The sequence below is a fragment of the Podarcis raffonei genome, chromosome 16, assembly GCF_027172205.1.
Source record: "Podarcis raffonei isolate rPodRaf1 chromosome 16, rPodRaf1.pri, whole genome shotgun sequence".
Taxonomy (NCBI): Eukaryota; Metazoa; Chordata; class Lepidosauria; order Squamata; family Lacertidae; genus Podarcis; species Podarcis raffonei.
In genome coordinates, this window is record NC_070617.1 from 8,546,990 (window position 1) to 8,565,095 (window position 18,106).

Below are 18,106 nucleotides of genomic sequence, written 5' to 3' on the forward strand. Positions count from 1 at the left end.
CTGTGCAACTTGGATCCCTTCAGCCTGATCCGGTTCTTACCCTGCCTCGTTTCATTGGGGGTAGGCTTGAGTGCGAGGACTGCCCCCCCCCCAGGCGGGGATCCAGGACCTAGGCGCCTGGGCCTGCTCCTTTCCTCCCCTCCATGCTTAATGCTGCTTTTGCCTCTAGGGAGACCAACATGAAGGTCCGTCAGGCCATCCCAGTGACGTCGGAGCTGAGTGACACCAGCAAGCTTGCGCACTTTGATGGTGAGTGGGGGGGCGGGCATAGTTTTGCATGGGACACAGAGCCTGCAGGTTTTCCTAACTGGCCCTTGGGACACCCCCTCCCTCCTTGAGTGTGTTTTCCCCTGCCTGGGCCGAGAGTCCTTCGTCTCTTGGGGCTGAGAAACGCTCCCCCCCCCCGGTTTGCCTGGTGCCACCAGTGCTTTGCAGGTTGCAAAGGGCCGGGTCCCTGCCGCAGGTAGCTTACATTAAAAAATGCTGAGGGAACAGGTGGAGGGCAACTCCAACCAGATAAGTCTCTGCCCCGAGGATCTTCCAGATCTGAACTTTGGTTGAATTGGAAAAGAGACTGAGGGCAAGGTGATGTTGATGATAACAATAACAATAACAATAATAAAATGCATTAATTAATTAAGTAACCTCACTTCTCGCAGTCAGGAAACTGCCAGAAGGCCCTCGGAGCTGGACCTGTGTCCAGGCTGAACGCTCCTTCAGGTATACTGGGCCGAGGCCGTTTAGGTGGACCATGAATAGCCAAGATTCCTCTTCTTCATAGTCTCTCATTGGCTCTGGCGCCACCTGCTGTTGGGCTCCCTGCCTGCCACCCAGTGGGCACCTCCAGCCTCTGCTCCCTGCACCCAGCAAAAGTGAGCTTTGCATTTCCTAGCTTGGAGGAAATGCAAGTTACTTCCGACTGGGGATTTTGTTCTGAATTGATGCCTTTTGACTTCAGGGGAGGTGATCTGCGAGCCGCCCAACAATAAGCTGGACAAGTTCAGTGGGACGCTCTACTGGAAGGACAGCAAGCACTCCTTGAGCAACCAGAACATGCTGCTTCGTGGCTGCGTCCTCCGCAATACGGAGTGGTGTTTTGGCCTTGTCATCTTCGCAGGTGCGTGAGCTTATTTCCAGCTTATTTCGGTTTTCCTTAAAGCGGTTGATACCCTGCTCTTCATGCAAGGAGCCTCACCCAGAGCACCTTGTCTTCCCACCCCCAAAACCAGCCTGCCCCTCAGTGCACAATATGGAAAGACCCGACATGCTGTGATGGCCTGGGACTCGCACTCGGAACCAGGGGAGTCTCAGTCTGCACAGGCATCCTTTGCCTCAGGCATCATCTGAACCAAGTCTGGGGCCTGATCCTGAAGAGCCCCAGTCTGCACAGGTTCCCCTGCAACAAGCACCAGCTGGGCCGAGTCAGGGGCCTGCGCCTGCCCTGGCTCCAGATGCGGGGATTCCCTCGTTGCCTTCAGCTGGGCCGTCACTTACAGCTGCTCCACTACCGGTTGGGTCAGGGGAGGCTGAGGCGGCCTCTGGGTCTAGTAACCCACCGACATCTCCCGAGCTGCAGAGGCGGAGGTCTGAGAGAAGGAGAGACCTGAGTACTCGCAGGAGGAGTGCTCACCTTCAGGCGAAACAGGGAGCTGAGTTGCCGGGGGATCAGGACTAGACGTTACCCCGACAAAGATAAAAGGCTGTCGGACCCCGCCCCAGGTTGTGGGAGCAACATTGCTGTATGCTAGATCCTGTCTGAGATCCTGTACCTGTCCTTGCCTGGTTTCCTGCCTTGGCCCTGTCAGACTGACTCCCAGAGGAACCTTCGGATTCTGGTCCAGTCCTGGACCGCATTTCACGGGTTACCCCCAGACCCAGCACACGCGCAAGGAGGAAGGGAGAGGGGTTATTGTCCCTCCCTCACCTGATCTCTCATGGCCTCCTGAAGCTCCGACAGGATAGGTTGAAAAGAGGAAGAATTGTTTCACAAGGTCACAACAATGGGGGAAAGTCAATGCTCCCCAACCTTGACTTATTTGTTACATTTCATTTCATGGAACCATAAAATTGGAGAGTTGAAAAGGAGCCACAAGGGTCATCTAGGCCAGGCAGGTCCAACCGGCCGATCACGATCTACTGGTCGATCGCGGGATGTTCCTGGTGGATCCTAAGCGATTGTTAGCTCCCCCGCCCCCCCCCCCAAAAAAAGGAAAGGAAAGGGGGAGAAAATGCTCAACAACCATGGTCTCTCCCCCTAAAAAAGATAGTTGGATGTGCCTGATCTAGGCCAATGCAGAAAATCTACAAGGACCTGGGGCCTGGCTCAGGAGGAGATGGGCAGCCAGCGCAAATGTTTTAAATGCTGGAGTCACATTACAGTGGTACCTCAGGTTACAAACACCTTGGGGATACAAACACTCCAGGTTACAGGCTCCGCTAGCCCGGAAGTAGTACCTCGGATTAAGAACTTTACCTCAGGATGGGAACAGAAATCACATGGCGATGGCAGCGGGAGGCCCCATTAGCTAAAGCATGCCTCAGGTTAAGAACGGTTTCGGGTTAAAAACGGACCTCTGGAATGAATTAAGTTCTTAACCCGAGGTACCACTGTAAATTACCTCACGTTCCTCCTGTATGTTTATTTCTCTGGCTCCTACAGGCCCAGACACCAAACTAATGCAGAACAGCGGCCGCACAAAATTCAAGAGAACGAGCATTGACCGCTTGATGAACACCTTGGTGCTTTGGGTACGTAAAGCTCCCTGCTTCCTCCCTCCCTTCCTAGAATTTTAGAGTTGGATGTGACCCTCTGAGGATTATCTAGATCAGGGGTCAGCAAGGTTTACTGGCCATGGGCCGGATCTCTCCCATGGAGATCATCCATGGGCCAGACTGGCGCAGCGTGACGCCGCAAATTGTGTCTGCACATATCCGCAGCGCTGGAAATTTCTTCTGCGCATGCCCAGACACCGGAAATCACACCTGTGCAGAAGCGATTTTCAGCGTCTGGACATGCGCAGACGCAATTTCCAGTATCCGGGCATTGCAGACGCAATTTCTGGCGCCGCTTGGTGAGTTGTGCTGATTTAGGGCAGTGCGTGGGGGACCCGCTGAGTGGGCGGCTCAGTTTGGGGGCAGCTCGTGGGTTGGTAAAACGGTCTTTGTGGGCTGCATCCGGCCCATGGGCCACACGTTGCCGATCCCTATCAACCCCCTGTGATGCAGGAATTCTGTCCCTGGGTGGGCTCGAACCACCAACCTTCTAGTTAACGGTTTTTAAGCAAGGAGTCCGCCCTCCTGTTCCACCTGAGCATAGAAGATCCTGCCCTCTCTTTGTGTGTTTTATTTGTCCGCTTTTAATACTCCGTGCACCTCCCCCTGGCAGATCTTTGGCTTTCTCGTGTGCATGGGCGTAATCCTGGCCATTGGCAACTCCATCTGGGAGTACGAGGTGGGCGCCTGCTTCCAGATCTACCTGCCCTGGGACGAGGCGGTCGACAGTGCCTTTTTCTCTGGCTTCCTCTCCTTCTGGTCCTACATCATCATCCTGAACACGGTCGTCCCCATCTCCCTCTACGTCAGGTATTTTGGGGCGCTCTCATCCCCCTCCCACCGTTTTTGTCGCCCTTAATAATTCCTAGCAATTATGGGATATGCCTTTCAATATTCTCAGTAGCTTAGTTCTCCAATAACAGGGTAGCATTGTATTAACGGGGTACAGTCCTGACGTACGGTTGCCTTGGTTTGTTAAAAAGGGCCTGTGGTTAATCTTAACCATGGTTAGTCTACCATGGTTAGTCTTAGCCATGGTTGATCTTAACCATGGTTAGGGAAAACAAGCCAGCTTCATAAACTAGGGTTTGGAGGTAGCTTGCTTCTGCTGCGTGTACTGACGGTAATCTGCCTGGTTTTGGATGTCACGACAAACTGCAAGGCGTCTAAAACGAAAGCGAAATCTCCCATTCTCCTCCTTGCAGAAAGAAAGGGTCAGTGAGACTGATCCTTCTGCAGCTTCGTGCAGGCACAGCCCCTATGTAATACAGGTCAACAATCATTGCATCAACCCCTGTAAGACATGCCAGCATTTATTACACCCCTATTACAGATGGGGAAGGTTGAGGTCGAGTGACTTGCCTACTGCTTCATCTCCAGTGAGTTCACGGCTGAGATTGCAACTGCAGCTTGTGCTTATTGGCTGCTGTCCCTGAATCCTTGATTCCTGATCCCAGGGTCTTTAGACAGGCAGTGTCCAGACCCCTGAGCTCCCTCAAAACCAACCTATAACTTCAGGAGGAGACGGTATTGAGAGTTGGGATCCTCCTAGTGGTGCAGCGATGAAACTGCTTGCACCTTTGCAAAGCTAAGCAGGGTCTGGTATGGTTTCAAGTTGGATGGGGGACTGCGTGTTGAGATTCCTGCATTGCAGGGGGTTGGACTAGATGACCCTCGGGTCCCCTTCCAGCTTTGATTCTAAAAGAGGTGAGCAGGCAGAATTTTAGGAAGCGGGCATCTGATGCTATTATCAGGAATGATCTGACCAGTTTCATCTCTCCCACCTTCTCCTAACAATGCCTCTGTCATCCACGTTTAGTATGTCCTGATGGCTGCACTGCCACATTCCTATTTTTTGGTTTCATCTTATTTTCTCCCTGCCTTTCTGCCTGCAACCCTGCTATCTGTGTCTGTTCTTTTTTTGGTTGGTTTAATTTCTCTTTTTCTTTTGAATTCTTCAGCACGAAATTCTCTTTCTCTCTCACACCCTTAGCCCCCAGGTAAGAGCATGCGCCGCCCCCCGAAATCCTCTTCCAGCTTTGCTTGGGTCCTTGCAGCTTACGGTGAGGTAGGGGGTGAGTGGGATATCCCATTCCATAACATCCTGTGAGCTGCATAAGGGATGTAGCTTAGTGGTTACAGCATGCAGAAGGTTCCAGGTTCAAATCCTGGCATCTCCCAGGTACAGATGAGAGCATCTCCTGCCTTAAAACCTGGAGAGACAGGTCAGTGTTGACAGTTAAGGCAGCTTAGTTCAGTTCCACAAGCAATTATTTTTAAGGGAAGGCCATAGCTCAGTAATAGAGCAACTGCTTTGCTTGCCAAAGGATCCGGGTTCAATCCCAGTGACATCTCCAGCTTGCACAGCTGACACACAGGGAAGTAGCCTCCCTGCCCATCAGCTGAGCTGGTCGAGAAGACCTCCGCTGCCCATCAGCTGAGCTGGTCGAGAAGACCTCCGCTGCCCCTCTGGCTCGCACAAGCCTGGAGGGCAGTGGGGCTTGCTCATGTGTTAAGCAATGAGGCCTCCAGCTCGCAAGAAGACCTTTGGACTCTGCGGAGGGTCTGCTCACAAGCCAGGGCGTGCGGGTGGAGCTGTGGTCCAAACCACTGAGCCTCTTGGGCTGGCCGAGCAGAAGGTTGGCGGTTTGAATCCCTGCGACGGGGTGAGCTCCCATTGCTCCGTCCCAGCTCCTGCTGTTCAAAAGCACACCAGTGCGAGTAGATAAATAGGTATGGCTGCGGTGGGAAGGTAAACGGCGTTTCTGTACGCTCTGGTTTCCGTCACGGTGTTCCGTTGCACCAGAAGCTGTTTAGTCTTGCTGGCCACATGACCTGGTAAGCTGTTTGTGGACAAATGCCGGCTCCCTCGGCCTGAAGCAAGATGAGCGCTGCGATCCCACCTTTGACTGGACTTTACTATTAGGGGGTCCTTTACCTTTCTCGCAAGCCAGTTGGACTCTCCAGGGTGCTTCCCATTTCCAGGTTCCTGGTACTGCAAGTGTGCACAGTTGCATGCAAAAATGTCACTTGTAAATGGGGAGTAGGGACGCGGGTGGCGCTGTGGGTTAAACCCGCGACGGGGTGAGCTCCTGTTGCTCAGTCCCTGCTCCTGCCAACCTAGCAGTTCAAAAGCATGTCAAAGTGCAAGTAGATACATAGGTACCGCTCCGACGGGAAGGTAAACAGTGTTTCCGTGCGCTGCTCTGGTTCGCCAGAAGCGGCTTAGTCATGCTGGCCACATGACCCGGAAGCTGTACGCTGGTTCCCTCGGCCCATAGAGCGAGAGGAGCACCGCAACCCCAGAGTCGGTCACGACTGGACCTAATGGTCAGGGGTCCCTTTACCTTTTAAAAATGGGGAGTTGGCCTCTACTAAGTTAGATGGACCAAATGACCTGACTCAATATATGAGGCAAATTACTATTTTTCTATAAGGTATAGTCTTCTATCTTTCCACCCTTTCCCCAAACCCTGGTAGGGGAGAGCGTTTCAGGCCTGTGACTAGCCGATTCCGAGATCTTCCTCTCATTTCTTGGGGCTCCTGTTTGTTTCTTTGTTCATTCGTCAGATTTCTAGCTCACTGGCTCAGAGCAGCTTTTACACCCGCCTGTCTGTAAATCTGTGGTTTTGGGGAGTCTCCAGGCAGGCTGGGGGGCATTTGGTGGATCTCTTCAGGCCCTGGGCCCAATCCAGAGGCAAGGAACCCTTTCCATCTCGAGGGCCTTTCTGGGCATGTTTTGAGGGCCATGTGCCAGTCGTAGTTTGGGCCAGAGGCAGAAAGAGAGAGCGGGGGAATGAATTTTACCTTGGTGTAGTAGGCTGGTTTCTATCCCCGCGCTAACCTCTTCCTCCTCCCGTGTCTGTGCAGCGTGGAGGTGATTCGCCTTGGGCACAGCTACTTCATCAACTGGGATAAGAAGATGTATTGCGTGAAGAGGTGCACGCCGGCCGAGGCCCGGACCACGACCCTCAACGAGGAGCTGGGGCAGGTGGAGTACATCTTCTCTGACAAGACGGGCACCCTCACCCAGAACATCATGGTCTTCAGCAAGTGCTCAGTGAACGGGCGCAGCTACGGTAAGCCAGGTGGCCCAAAATGCAGACAAAGCCGGGTTTGAAACCAGTTTTGCTGTCATTATGACTAGGGTTTTTTTAAAAAAATTATTAGTTGCTGTTATTGGTTCTTCTTCTTCAAATTACAGTGGTGCCTTGGGTTACATACGCTTCAGGTTACATACGCTTCAGGTTACAGACTCTGCTAACCCAGAAATAGTGCCTCAGGTTAAGAACTTTGCTTCAGGATGAGTACAGAAATAGTGCTCCGGCGGCAGGAGGCCCCATTAGCTAAAGTGGTGCTTCAGGTTAAGAACAGTTTCAGGTTAAGTACAGACCTCCGGAACTAATTAAGTACTTAACCCAAGGTACCACAGTAGTAGTAGTAGTAGTAGTAATTCTTCTTCTTCTTCTTCTTCTTCTTCTTCTTCTTCTTCTTCTTCTTCTTCTTCTTCTTCTTAGTTCTTCTTTCAAATTATTAGTTGCTGTTATTGGTTCTTCTTCTTCTTCTTCTTCTTCTTCTTCTTCACTACAGTGGTACCTTGGTTCTCAAACTTAATCCGTTCCGGGAGTCCGTTCAACTCCCGAAACCATTCGAAAACCAAGGTGCGGCTTTTGATTGGCTGCAAGAGCTTCCTGCGCTCAAGCGGAAGCCGCATCAGACGTTCAGCTTCCAAAAAATGTTCACAAACCAAAACACTCACTTCTGGGTTTGCAGCGTTTGGGAGCCAAGCTGTTTGAGTACCAAAGTACCACTGTACTGTTCAGGTGACTGGCTGCACCAGGCGAGGGTAGCCAGTGGGTCTCAAACCCCAGTGAGTTAGGGACTTCCACTGCATGTGAAGACAGATTCCAGCGGATTGAACGGACAAGACCAAGAATGGGCCCAACGGTCAAGAAAGCAGTTTCTGCACATGCTGTAGAGGGAAGCGAGGGGCAGATGGAGCTCCTTCTAAACGGCCTCAGTCCACGACACCTGAAGGAGCGTCTCCACCCCCATCATTCAGCCCAGACACTGAGTTCCAGTGCCGAGGGCCTTCTGGCAGTTTCCTCCCTGCAAGAAGTGAGGTTACAGGGAACCAGGCAGAGGGCCTTCTCGGTAGTGGCACCCGCCCTGTGGAACGCCCTCCCACCAGATGTCAAGGCAATAAACAGCCACCGTATTTTTTGCTCTATAAGACTCACTTTTCCCCTCCTAAAAAGTAAGGGGAAATGTGTGTGTGTGTCTTAATGGAGCGAATGCAGGCTGCGTGCGCAGCTATCGCTGAAGCCAGAACAGCGATGGTGTTCTACTATGGTAGCATCCTACTATGGTATGTCGATACCTTCTCTCTCTCTCGCCCTCCTGGGTCGTAACCCTCGCTCTTTATTTTTCTCTGTTTCGCAGGTGATGTCCTGGATGTTCTGGGTTACAAGGCTGAGCTTGGAGAGGTAGGAGCTGTGGGAGAATCTCGGCGATGAGATGGATGGCAGAAAGGAGCGGGGAAAGGGGTTTTATTAAGGGGTCTTATTAAGGGGAGGGGGGTGGGGAGGGGGAAGGAAAGTGGTGGCGGAAACAGCCACCCGCAGAGCTGCCACCTGTTAACGGGAATAATAACAGTGATAATGGTCACCTAATTAATTTATATACTCCCATTAGGATGCATGGCATTCCACAGCGCGTAAAAGGACAAAGTCCCTGCCCCGATGAGCTTACAATCTATTTAAAAAAAGAGATTAATTTTAAACTCCCCAATGTCCTGCCTGGAGGATGAAAATCCATTGTTCGAAAGGAGGAGTTTTTGTGTTCCGAGTGGCGTATTTGTCCTGGAAGCAGAAATGTTGTCCCATTGACTTAAAAACGTGGGCTAAATGAAACCTTCGCTGCAGATCCCCCCCCCCCCAAAAAAAAGTTTATGTAGGGTGGCTTTTTATATGCCCTCCATTAGCCCTCGTCAAAACAGGCATTATTATTTTAGAATAATTCTTATTTTATTTTATTTATTTATTTTATTTTTTAGATATTTATACCCCACCCTCCCCAGCCAAGACTGGGCTCAGGGTGGCTAACACCAAATATAAAAACAATTGATTGAAATACAGCTTAGGAAACAAGATTAAAATACAACATTAAAATGCAGCCTCATTTCAGTGGAAACTCAATCAAAAACTTTTTGGGGGATAAGAACGTCAAGTTTTTATTCGTTTTATTAGTTTTCAATTACAATAATCCAATAATGGTAAAGGTAGAGGGACCCCTGACCATTAGGTCCAGTCGCGGACGACTCTGGGGTTGTGGTGCTCATCTCGCTTTATTGGCTGAGGGAGACGCCGTATAGCTTCTGGGTCATGTGGCCAGCATGACTAAGCCTCTTCTGGCGAACCAGAGCAGCGCACGGAAACGGCGTTTACCTTCCCGCCGGAGCGGTACCTATTTATCTACTTGCACTTTGACGTGCTTTCGAACTGCTAGGTTGGCAGGAGCAGGGACCGAGCAACGGGAGCTCACCCCGTCGCGGGGATTCGAACCGCCGACCTTCTGATTGGCAAGTCCTAGGCTCTGTGGTTTAACCCACAGCGCCGCCCGCGTCCCACAACAATCCAATAATAGCCTCAAAAAATAGGCAATTGTTATCTTGGGTGATATTGCTGGCCACTGGAGGCTGCTGTATTTGGGCCAATGGGGGCTGTGCCTCACCAGCTTCACTCGGCTCTCCGCCAGCTCCTCACCTGCCTGCCTTTTTTCTTACATCCGGTCCAGGAGGCTTGTCTGTCTCCCAGCATCTTCCCCCTCCTTCCTCTCAGTTTTGATCATGTCAGAACTCAGCAGGGATCAGGAGCAGGAGAAGGGGGACGAAACTACATTCATTGGCTCCACCTGCCATTGCCTCTGGCGCCCCCTACTGTCGAGCTCCCGGCCTCCCACCCTACCAGTCCCTACGCTCACCCGGCCACCACTGTTCGTAATCCTTTCTTCTTCTCCTCCTCCTCCCGGCCTCCCCCAGAAGACGGAACCAGTGGACTTCTCTTTCAATCCCCTGGCAGACCCCAAGTTCACCTTCTGGGACGCGGCGCTGCTGGAAGCGGTCAAGCTCGGCGACCCTCATGTGCATGAGTTCTTCCGCCTCCTCTCCCTCTGCCACACGGTCATGTCCGAGGAGAAGAGCCCAGGTTGGGATTGAGGTCTTTTAAAAAATCAGGGGGAAGAGGAGGAGGTGTTGGTCTTGCTACAGGGATGGAGAGTCTTCTGAAGTTTACAGCATGTTATTCCTTGAAGGAGAACTACCGTATTTTTCGCTCCATAAGACGCACTTTTTTCTTCCTAAAAAGTAAGGGGAAATGGAGCCAAATTGCCCGGGGGCGAAAAGTAGATCTTGCTTTTTTTTTAAGAAAGAGGGAAGGGGGTGTTGAAACGAAGCCGCTGAGCAGCTAATCGGCAAGCGATCAGGAGGGAGATAAGGGACGCCAGCGAGAAAGGAGGCTGCCTGGGAGGGGGGAGGTAAAAGCACATGGATCCTCAGGATTTCTGCATTGGGTCACCCCAAATTCACCGTCAGATCACATAGCATGTCCATGGCTATAGCCTGCACCAAAAAAATCACGCACCCACTGTTTTGTGGGGCCCCAATGGCGCAAAAACGTGGTTGCAAAGCATGGATCCACATGGATTCTCAGGATTTTTGCATTGGGCTACCCCAAACTCACCGTCAAATCACATATCATGTCTGTGGCCACAGCATGAACCACAGAAATCATACATCCACTGTTTAGTTCAGAATATTTTTTTTCTTGGGAAATGCATCCGTTCTGCAGCGCCAGTTTCAGATTCCCTTCTCTCTCTTTTTCTTCTCCCTCTTTACCCAAACAGGGGAGTTGTTTTACAAAGCCCAGTCCCCAGATGAGGGCGCCCTGGTGACCGCCTCCCGCAACTTTGGCTTTGTTTTCCGCGGACGCACCCCCAAGACCATTGTGATCCAGGAGCTGGGGCGGCCTGTCACCTACCAGCTTCTCGCCATCTTGGACTTCAACAACGTCCGCAAGCGCATGTCAGTCATTGGTGAGAACAGGGGAGGCGCCGGTGGAGATGGGGATGGCATGACAGGGGAGTGGCTACCAAACCCTGGGCTAGTGCAGGGGTCAGCAAGGCTTTCTGGACATGGGCTGGATCACTCCTGCGCAGATCCTCCGTGGGCCAGGCCAGCGTAGTGCAACGCTGGAAATCTCATCTGCACATGTCCGCGGTGCCGGAAATTGCTTCTGCGCAGGCCCAGATGCCAGAAATTGCGTCTGTGCAGGTCCATGGCGCCAGAAATTGCTTCTGCACATGCACAGACACCAGAAATTGCGTTTATGCATGTCTATGTTGCCAGAAATTGTGTCTGTGCATGTCTGCGGCGCCAGAAATTGCTTCTGCGCAGTCCCAGATGCCAGAAATTGCGTCTGCGCATGTCTGCGGTGCCAGAAATTGCTTCTGTACATGCCAAAAATCGCACCTGCGCAGAAGCGATTTTCAGCACCTGGGCATGCGCAGAAGCAATTTTCAGTGTCTCAGCATGCGCAGACACGATTTTTGGAGACGCGGAAGAGAGTCCCTGCGCCGGTGTAGCGGTGTAGAGGACAGGATCACACTTCAAAACGACCTTGACAGATTAGAGAACTGGGCCAAAACAAACAAGATGAACTTTAACAGGGAGAAATGTAAAGTATTGCACTGGGGCAAAAAAAATGAGAGGCACAAAAACAAGATGCGTGACACCTGGCTTGAGAGCAGTACATGTGAAAAGGATCTAGGAGTCTTGGTTGACCACAAACTTGACATGAGCCAACAGTGTGACGCGGCAGCTAAAAAAGCCAATGCAATTCTGGGCTGCATCAATAGGAGTATAGCATCTAGATCAAGGGAAGTAATAGTGCCACTGTATTCTGCTCTGGTCAGACCTCACCTGGAGTACTGTGTCCAGTTCTGGGCGCCACAGTTCAAGAAGGACACTGACAAACTGGAACGTGTCCAGAGGAGGGCAACGAAAATGGTCAAAGGCCTGGAAACGATGCCTTATGAGGAACGGCTAAGGGAGCTGGGCATGTTTAGCCTGGAGAAGAGGAGGTTAAGGGGTGATATGATAGCCATGTTCAAATATATAAAAGGATGCCACATAGAGGAGGGAGAAAGGTTGTTTTCTGCTGCTCCAGAGAAGCGGACACGGAGCAATGGATCCAAATTACAAGAAAGAAGATTCCACCTAAACATTAGGAAGAACTTCCTGACAGTAAGAGCTGTTCGACAGTGGAATTTGCTGCCAAGGAGTGTGGTGGAGTCTCCTTCTTTGGAGAGGCTTGACAACCATATGTCAGGAGTGCTCTGATGGTGTTTCCTGCTTGGCAGGGAGTTGGACTCAATGGCCCTTGTGGTCTCTTCCAGCTCTGTGATTCTATGATTCTGACTCGCCAAGTGGGCGGCTCAGTTTGGGGCCAGCTCATGGGCCAGTTAAGTGACCCTCACGGGCCGCTTCCAGCCCACGGGCCTTCGGTTGCCGACCTCTCCATCTTCTCTCAGCCTATCCTACCTCGCAAGGCTGGCGTGAGTATAAATCGTAGCAGGAGGCACGGGTTAACTTTATTGCCCGCCCTTCTCCAGCAAGTCCGGGTTACCACAATTTGAAATTCAGGATGAAAAACAGTCTACAGCCACAGAGAGAGGGTAGACTCACTGGATAGCTGAACAGGTTAGATCGTGGTGCCGATAACGCCAAGGTTGCAGGTTTGATCCCCGTGTGGGACATACTGCATATTCCTGCATTGCTGGGGGTTGGACTAGATGATCCTTAGGGTCCCTTTCAACTCTACAGTTCTGTGATTCTGTGACTCATTTCAGGTATCTACCTTCGGCCAGTCAATCTCATTTGCTCTTTCCCCCCGCCCCAGCTTGCCCTACCTTACAGGGTGGTTGAGAGGATAAAATACAGCAGGAGGAAGAAACTGCATATATTTCTTTTCTTTTCAGAAATTTATTTATTTGGTGTTTCAGATTGAAATTTTACAGTCACATATACAACATAAAACTGGATTCCAAGGAATCTCCTGGACTTCCACCCTCCCCTTTGTGGGTCTTATTATTAATCATTTCCTCCTGCATCTTTTATGATATTCCAAATCCTTTACCTCTTCCAGTATGTCCAGAATTCAACCTTAAGCTACAAGTGTTACTCCAGTCCTCCTAACGATTTTAACTGTTTACAACTTTAAGATAAGTTGTTAAATTCCCCCCATTCCTTATTAAAATTTTGGTCTTCCTGATTTCTGACACTTCCGGTCATTTTAGCCATTTCATCATAGTCCATTAACATCTTCTCTGGTGGGGATTTTATCTTCTTTCCATCTCTAGGCCAGTAACATCCAGGCAGCCGTGGTTGCATACACAAATAATCTTTTCTGCTCCTTTGGGATTTCAGCACCTAGAATTCCTAAAAGGAAAGCTCCAGGTTTTTGAGAGAAGGTTATTTTAAACATTTTTTTTCAACTCGAAACTACATATATTTCACCTCTTTCCTCCAACGAGCTCGAGGTGAAATATATGTAGTTAAAACAGCTAAAACAGCAATAAATAAATTTCAACCTGCTTGTGCTTGAAATCTGTGGGGTTTTTGTCTCCTCTCCCTTTGCCTCCCCTCCCTGCTCCCCATAAGTACGGAACCACGAGGGGCAGATCCGGCTGTACTGCAAAGGAGCAGACACCATTTTGCTGGAGAGGCTTCACCCGGGACACCAGGAGCTGTATAACGTCACCACTGACCATCTGAATGTAAGTAGTTTTTGGGGGGAGTAAGGGGGGGTGAGTGGAAAGCAAGACTGCCGTTCTGTGGGGCTAGCGATGGTTGCCAATTTGGGCGACTTGAATAGAGGCGTTTTAGATGCCAAACTTTTTTTCTTTTCTTTTTCTTTTTCTTTTTGGCCTGGACAATTGGGCCGTAATTTGAAGAGGGATTGGGAATGTTTGTGTGTGTCCTCTGTTTTTTTGCTCCTGCTTTTAATGGAGTGGGGTGGGGTGTGAGCCGTCCTCTTAACGTATTCTCTGCGGATCAGCATTTTTAGGTTCTTGTTCAAAGGCTGTTCTTACGTTTGGTTTCGTGTTGCTATTCTTGCATTCTAAACCCCTTTCGGATGCTTTCGTGTTTAAAAAAAAGCGACAATTAAATAGAATTGTACAGTAGTACCGCTGGTTGCGAATGGGGATCCGTTCCAGAGCCCCGATTGCAACATGATTGCAACCCGCGTCTGCATGTGCGCAGGTCGCAATTCACCGCTTCTGCGCATGCGCGTGATGTCATTTTGAGCGCTTGCGCGAGTGGCAAAACCTGGAAGTAACCCTTTATGGTACTTCCGGGTCGCCGCAGGACGCAACCTGAAATGATTTAACCTGAAGTAAACGTAACAAGGATGCAGGTGGTGCTGTGGGTTAAACCACAGAGACTAGGGCTTGCAGATCAGAAGGCTGGCGGTTCGAATCCCCGCAACGGGGTGAGCTCCCATTGCTCAGTCCCTGCTCCTGCCAACCTAGCAGTTCGAAAGCACATCAAAGTGCAAGTAGATAAATAGGTACTGCTCCGGCGGGAAGGTAAACGGCATTTCCGTGCGCTGCTCTGGTTCGCCAGAAGCGGCTTAGTCATGCTGGCCACATGACCCGGAAGCTGTATGCCGGCTCCCTCGGCCAATAAAGCGAGATGAGCGCTGCAACCCCAGAGTCGGCCACGACTGGACCTAATGGTCAGGGGTCCCTTTACCTTAAACGTAACAAGAGGTATGACTGTACGGAGTTGGGGGCAAACCACGGTGATCTGCAAAATGTGCTTCCGGCTTTTCCACCTCCTCCTTCTCTTCTCCTCTCCACCTCCAGGAATATGCCGGCGAGGGTCTGCGGACGTTGGTGCTTGCCTATCGCGACCTTGAAGAGAGCTACTACGCGGGCTGGGCTGAGCGCCTGAAGCGAGCCAGTTCCGCCGGCGAGGGTCGCGAGGAGAGATTGGCCCGGCTTTACGAGGAAGTAGAGAACGACATGATGGTTGGTGTTTTTCACCGCTGTGTTGCACGTTCTTGTTCTTTATTTTCCCATATATATTTTTTTGTATTAGTTTTCCGACATATCATTTTTAACAGTAATTAAACATATTTTCATCTCTTATACCATTTTTTTACTTCCATCCATCACATCTGAAAATTTTCCAATCTATTCACTAAATATACATTTCTAGTTGTTCATGTATTACATAAATTGCAACTGTAGGTGTATTGTGTTGGGCCAGGGCGGGTTAAAATCTAAACGCTGTTTGTTTTGGGAAAATAATGAATTTTTATTTTAAACAATTCAAAAAGATACAAAAAAGACAAAAGGAAAAAAACCTAAAGAAAATATAAATAAAATTACATACGTAGTCCCACCACCCGCCCTCGGCTTCCCTCCACCAATACTCAATATCTCTTCTCGATTATATTACATCTTAACGTTGCATTCCTTATTTTAACTTTCTTTCGTATCTCAATTCAAACATCGCTTTTCTTATACACTCTACAGCCTTAGTCTATACATATCAGCGTATTGTTTTGTGAACAGTGTTTATCTAGATATTCTTCAAAGCATTTCCATTGCAGTTTTAACTTTTGATTTGACTGTAACCTTATGGCTGTTGTTATTTTCCCCAGTTGTATACAGTGCTACCTTGGTTTGGATTACAACTATAATGGGAATTGGGGTTGCTTATGCGTAAAACTCCAAACTGCTCCAAGCGGGTTGTATAGCTAAACCTTTCCCTAGTTTGACAGCCCCTTACAACGCGACTGTCTCAATCACTGGCAGAATCCGTCAGTGGGCGTTTCCTGAACTTCTTCCAACATAAAAATTCCTTTACAGCCAGTCTCCGCCTAGCTTCTCTGCGCGGAAGCCTTCTGCGCAGAGTAGGCGTGCCAAGCGGAGGTCCTGCGCTCTCCCCACTGATCTCACTGGAAGAGTCTCGGAGCCTTCCCTCCAAAGTACTCTCAGCCTCCCCTTTCTTCCTGGTGTCACCTTGGTTTCCTTCCCCAGCAGAAGCTCTCTCTCCTTGCTAGTTCCCTCCCCTGCATCATTGGAGCGGCTTCCCTCTCCGCTAATCTCTGATGTCAGTTCCCTGACAACAACCATTTTGGATTACAACCACATCAAACCCGGAAGTGTGTGTCCCTTTTTTTGGATTACAGCCCTTTTCCCCCCCTTCAACCCATTTTTGGGGGCAGGCCCCATTGGCGAAAGCTCGCCTTGGGTTACAACCTGTTTTGATTTACAACCGGGCCTCTGGAACCGATTATGGTTGTAAACCAAGGTACCACTGTATAGTCACTCATTTTACATATCCACTCCTCTTGGGAGGGAATTTTTTTGCTAAAATCTAAAAGCCGTTTTATAAACAAACATGTTTTAGAGAAGCATTATTCCTATTGCATCTCCAACAGTTAGATACCTTAGATAACCCTTTTTTAAACAAACAAACAAAATTTTTAAATTTCGTTTTGGTTTTTCCATTGTATGCCAAAATAAACCTAGACAGCATCTTAAAAAACAGAGACATCACCTTGCCAACAAAGGTCCGTATACTTAAAGCCATGGTTTCCCAGTAGTGATGTATGGAAGTGAGAACTGAACCATAAAGAAGGCTGATCGCCGAACAACTGATGCTTTTGAATTATGGTGCTGGAGGAGACTCTTGAGAGTCCCATGGACTGCAAGAAAATCTAACCGATCCACACTTAAGGAAATCAGCCCTGAGTGCTCACTGGAAGGACAGAGCTTGAAGCTGAGGCTCCAATACTTTGGCTACCTCATGAGAAGAGAAGACTCCCTGGAAAAGACCCTGATGTTGGGAAAGATGGAGGGCACAAGAAGAAGGGGACGACAGAGGGCGAGATGGCTGGACAGTGTTCTTGAAGCTACCAGCATGAGTTTGACCAAACTGCGGGAGGCAGTGGAAGACAGGAGTGCCTGGCATGCTCTAGTCCAGGGGGTCACGAAGAGTCGGACACGACTAAACAACAACATGCCGAAATAACCCTTTGGGAGGCTTAACCCTGAAAACCCACCTACAAATAATTCAGATCGGGGGGTAGCCTGACAGGAATAGCCATCCGGACTCCCATCAGCCTCTGACAGTTTTGCCTAGTGGGTGGGGATGATGGGAGTCGGGAGTCCAGCAATATATCTGTAAGGAACCACATTGACTGCTTTAAATAAATGTGCCCTTTTTTTTAATCGGGAGCTTCCAAAGGAGCCCCTCATTTTAAGCTCCTGATCTTTCCTTCGCCGCTGCGTGTGTTCCTGCCTTTTGCAGGAGGTCGCAAATGCCGACAGGTGGCTGCGGTTTGCGAGGAGCTGCCTCGCGGGCCAAATTTGGACCCGGGAGTCAGAGATCTCCCATTTTGTGGCGTCAGGTAACTTTGCCTTTTGTTTCTGTCTCCCTCCAGCTGCTGGGGGCCACCGCCATCGAAGATAAGCTGCAGCAGGGCGTCCCGGAGACCATTGCTCTCCTCACGCTGGCAAACATCAAGATCTGGGTGTTGACGGGAGACAAGCAAGGTGAGGCGGCCGTTCCAAATGCCAGCGGAACGTGTCACATTTTGCAGCCCGACCCTCGCAACTCTTTATTACGGCACAGCTTCCTAAATCCACTTTCACACTGTACATTCAAAGCGCTGTGATACCACCGCAAACCGTCATGGCTTCCCCCAAAGGATTCTGGGAGCTGCCATTTTGTGAAGGCTGCTGACGGTTGTTAGGAGACCCCCCTGCCTATTTCCCTCACAGAGCTGCAGAGTTCCCAGAGTGGTTTCACCACCGGTCCCCCTTTCCAGGGAATTCTGGGAACTGTGGCTCTGCCGTTCGAGATAGGTTCTCAGGGCCCCGTTTTGAAAATTTTGACTCCTGGAGGGTTTGGGTTTTGATTCAGGCCTGTCCCCTCTCTCTCCTCCCTCAGAGACGGCCGTGAACATCGGCTACTCCTGCAAGATGCTGACGGACGAGATGACGGAGGTCTTCATCATCACGGGGCACACAGTTTTGGAGGTGCGGCAGGAGTTGCGGTGAGTGGAGGCCCGTGGGCGTGGCCCACTTGGTGGTGGCTCCTCCTTTGGGGAGCTTTCTCTGCTTTTCCATTTCTCTGGCACCAAACATTGAGTGCAAGCAGAAAGTGCTGCTCTGTTGGCTAGTCAAGGTGCGTTTCCTGCTACTGGTGTTGTTCCAGCAGTGGGGCCGGATTCGTGAAATGGACAGGTCTAAAGACAGC

At 50.2% G+C, this 18,106-nt stretch overlaps 1 protein-coding gene across 2 annotated transcripts in view; it reads left to right on the forward strand.

Annotated features, from left to right (window-relative positions):
• Positions 1 to 18,106, forward strand: part of ATP8B2 (ATPase phospholipid transporting 8B2) — a 61,618-nt gene that overhangs the window by 25,568 nt on the left and 17,944 nt on the right. For both annotated transcript variants that reach the window (XM_053368664.1, XM_053368663.1), the window contains 12 exons: positions 170 to 249; positions 959 to 1,117; positions 2,660 to 2,748; positions 3,386 to 3,582; positions 6,643 to 6,851; positions 8,215 to 8,258; positions 9,812 to 9,977; positions 10,675 to 10,863; positions 13,490 to 13,605; positions 14,698 to 14,862; positions 17,289 to 17,400; positions 17,798 to 17,903. In XM_053368664.1, the coding sequence (XP_053224639.1) occupies positions 170 to 249; positions 959 to 1,117; positions 2,660 to 2,748; positions 3,386 to 3,582; positions 6,643 to 6,851; positions 8,215 to 8,258; positions 9,812 to 9,977; positions 10,675 to 10,863; positions 13,490 to 13,605; positions 14,698 to 14,862; positions 17,289 to 17,400; positions 17,798 to 17,903 (1,632 nt within the window). The remainder of the gene's footprint in view (positions 1 to 169; positions 250 to 958; positions 1,118 to 2,659; positions 2,749 to 3,385; positions 3,583 to 6,642; positions 6,852 to 8,214; positions 8,259 to 9,811; positions 9,978 to 10,674; positions 10,864 to 13,489; positions 13,606 to 14,697; positions 14,863 to 17,288; positions 17,401 to 17,797; positions 17,904 to 18,106) is intronic.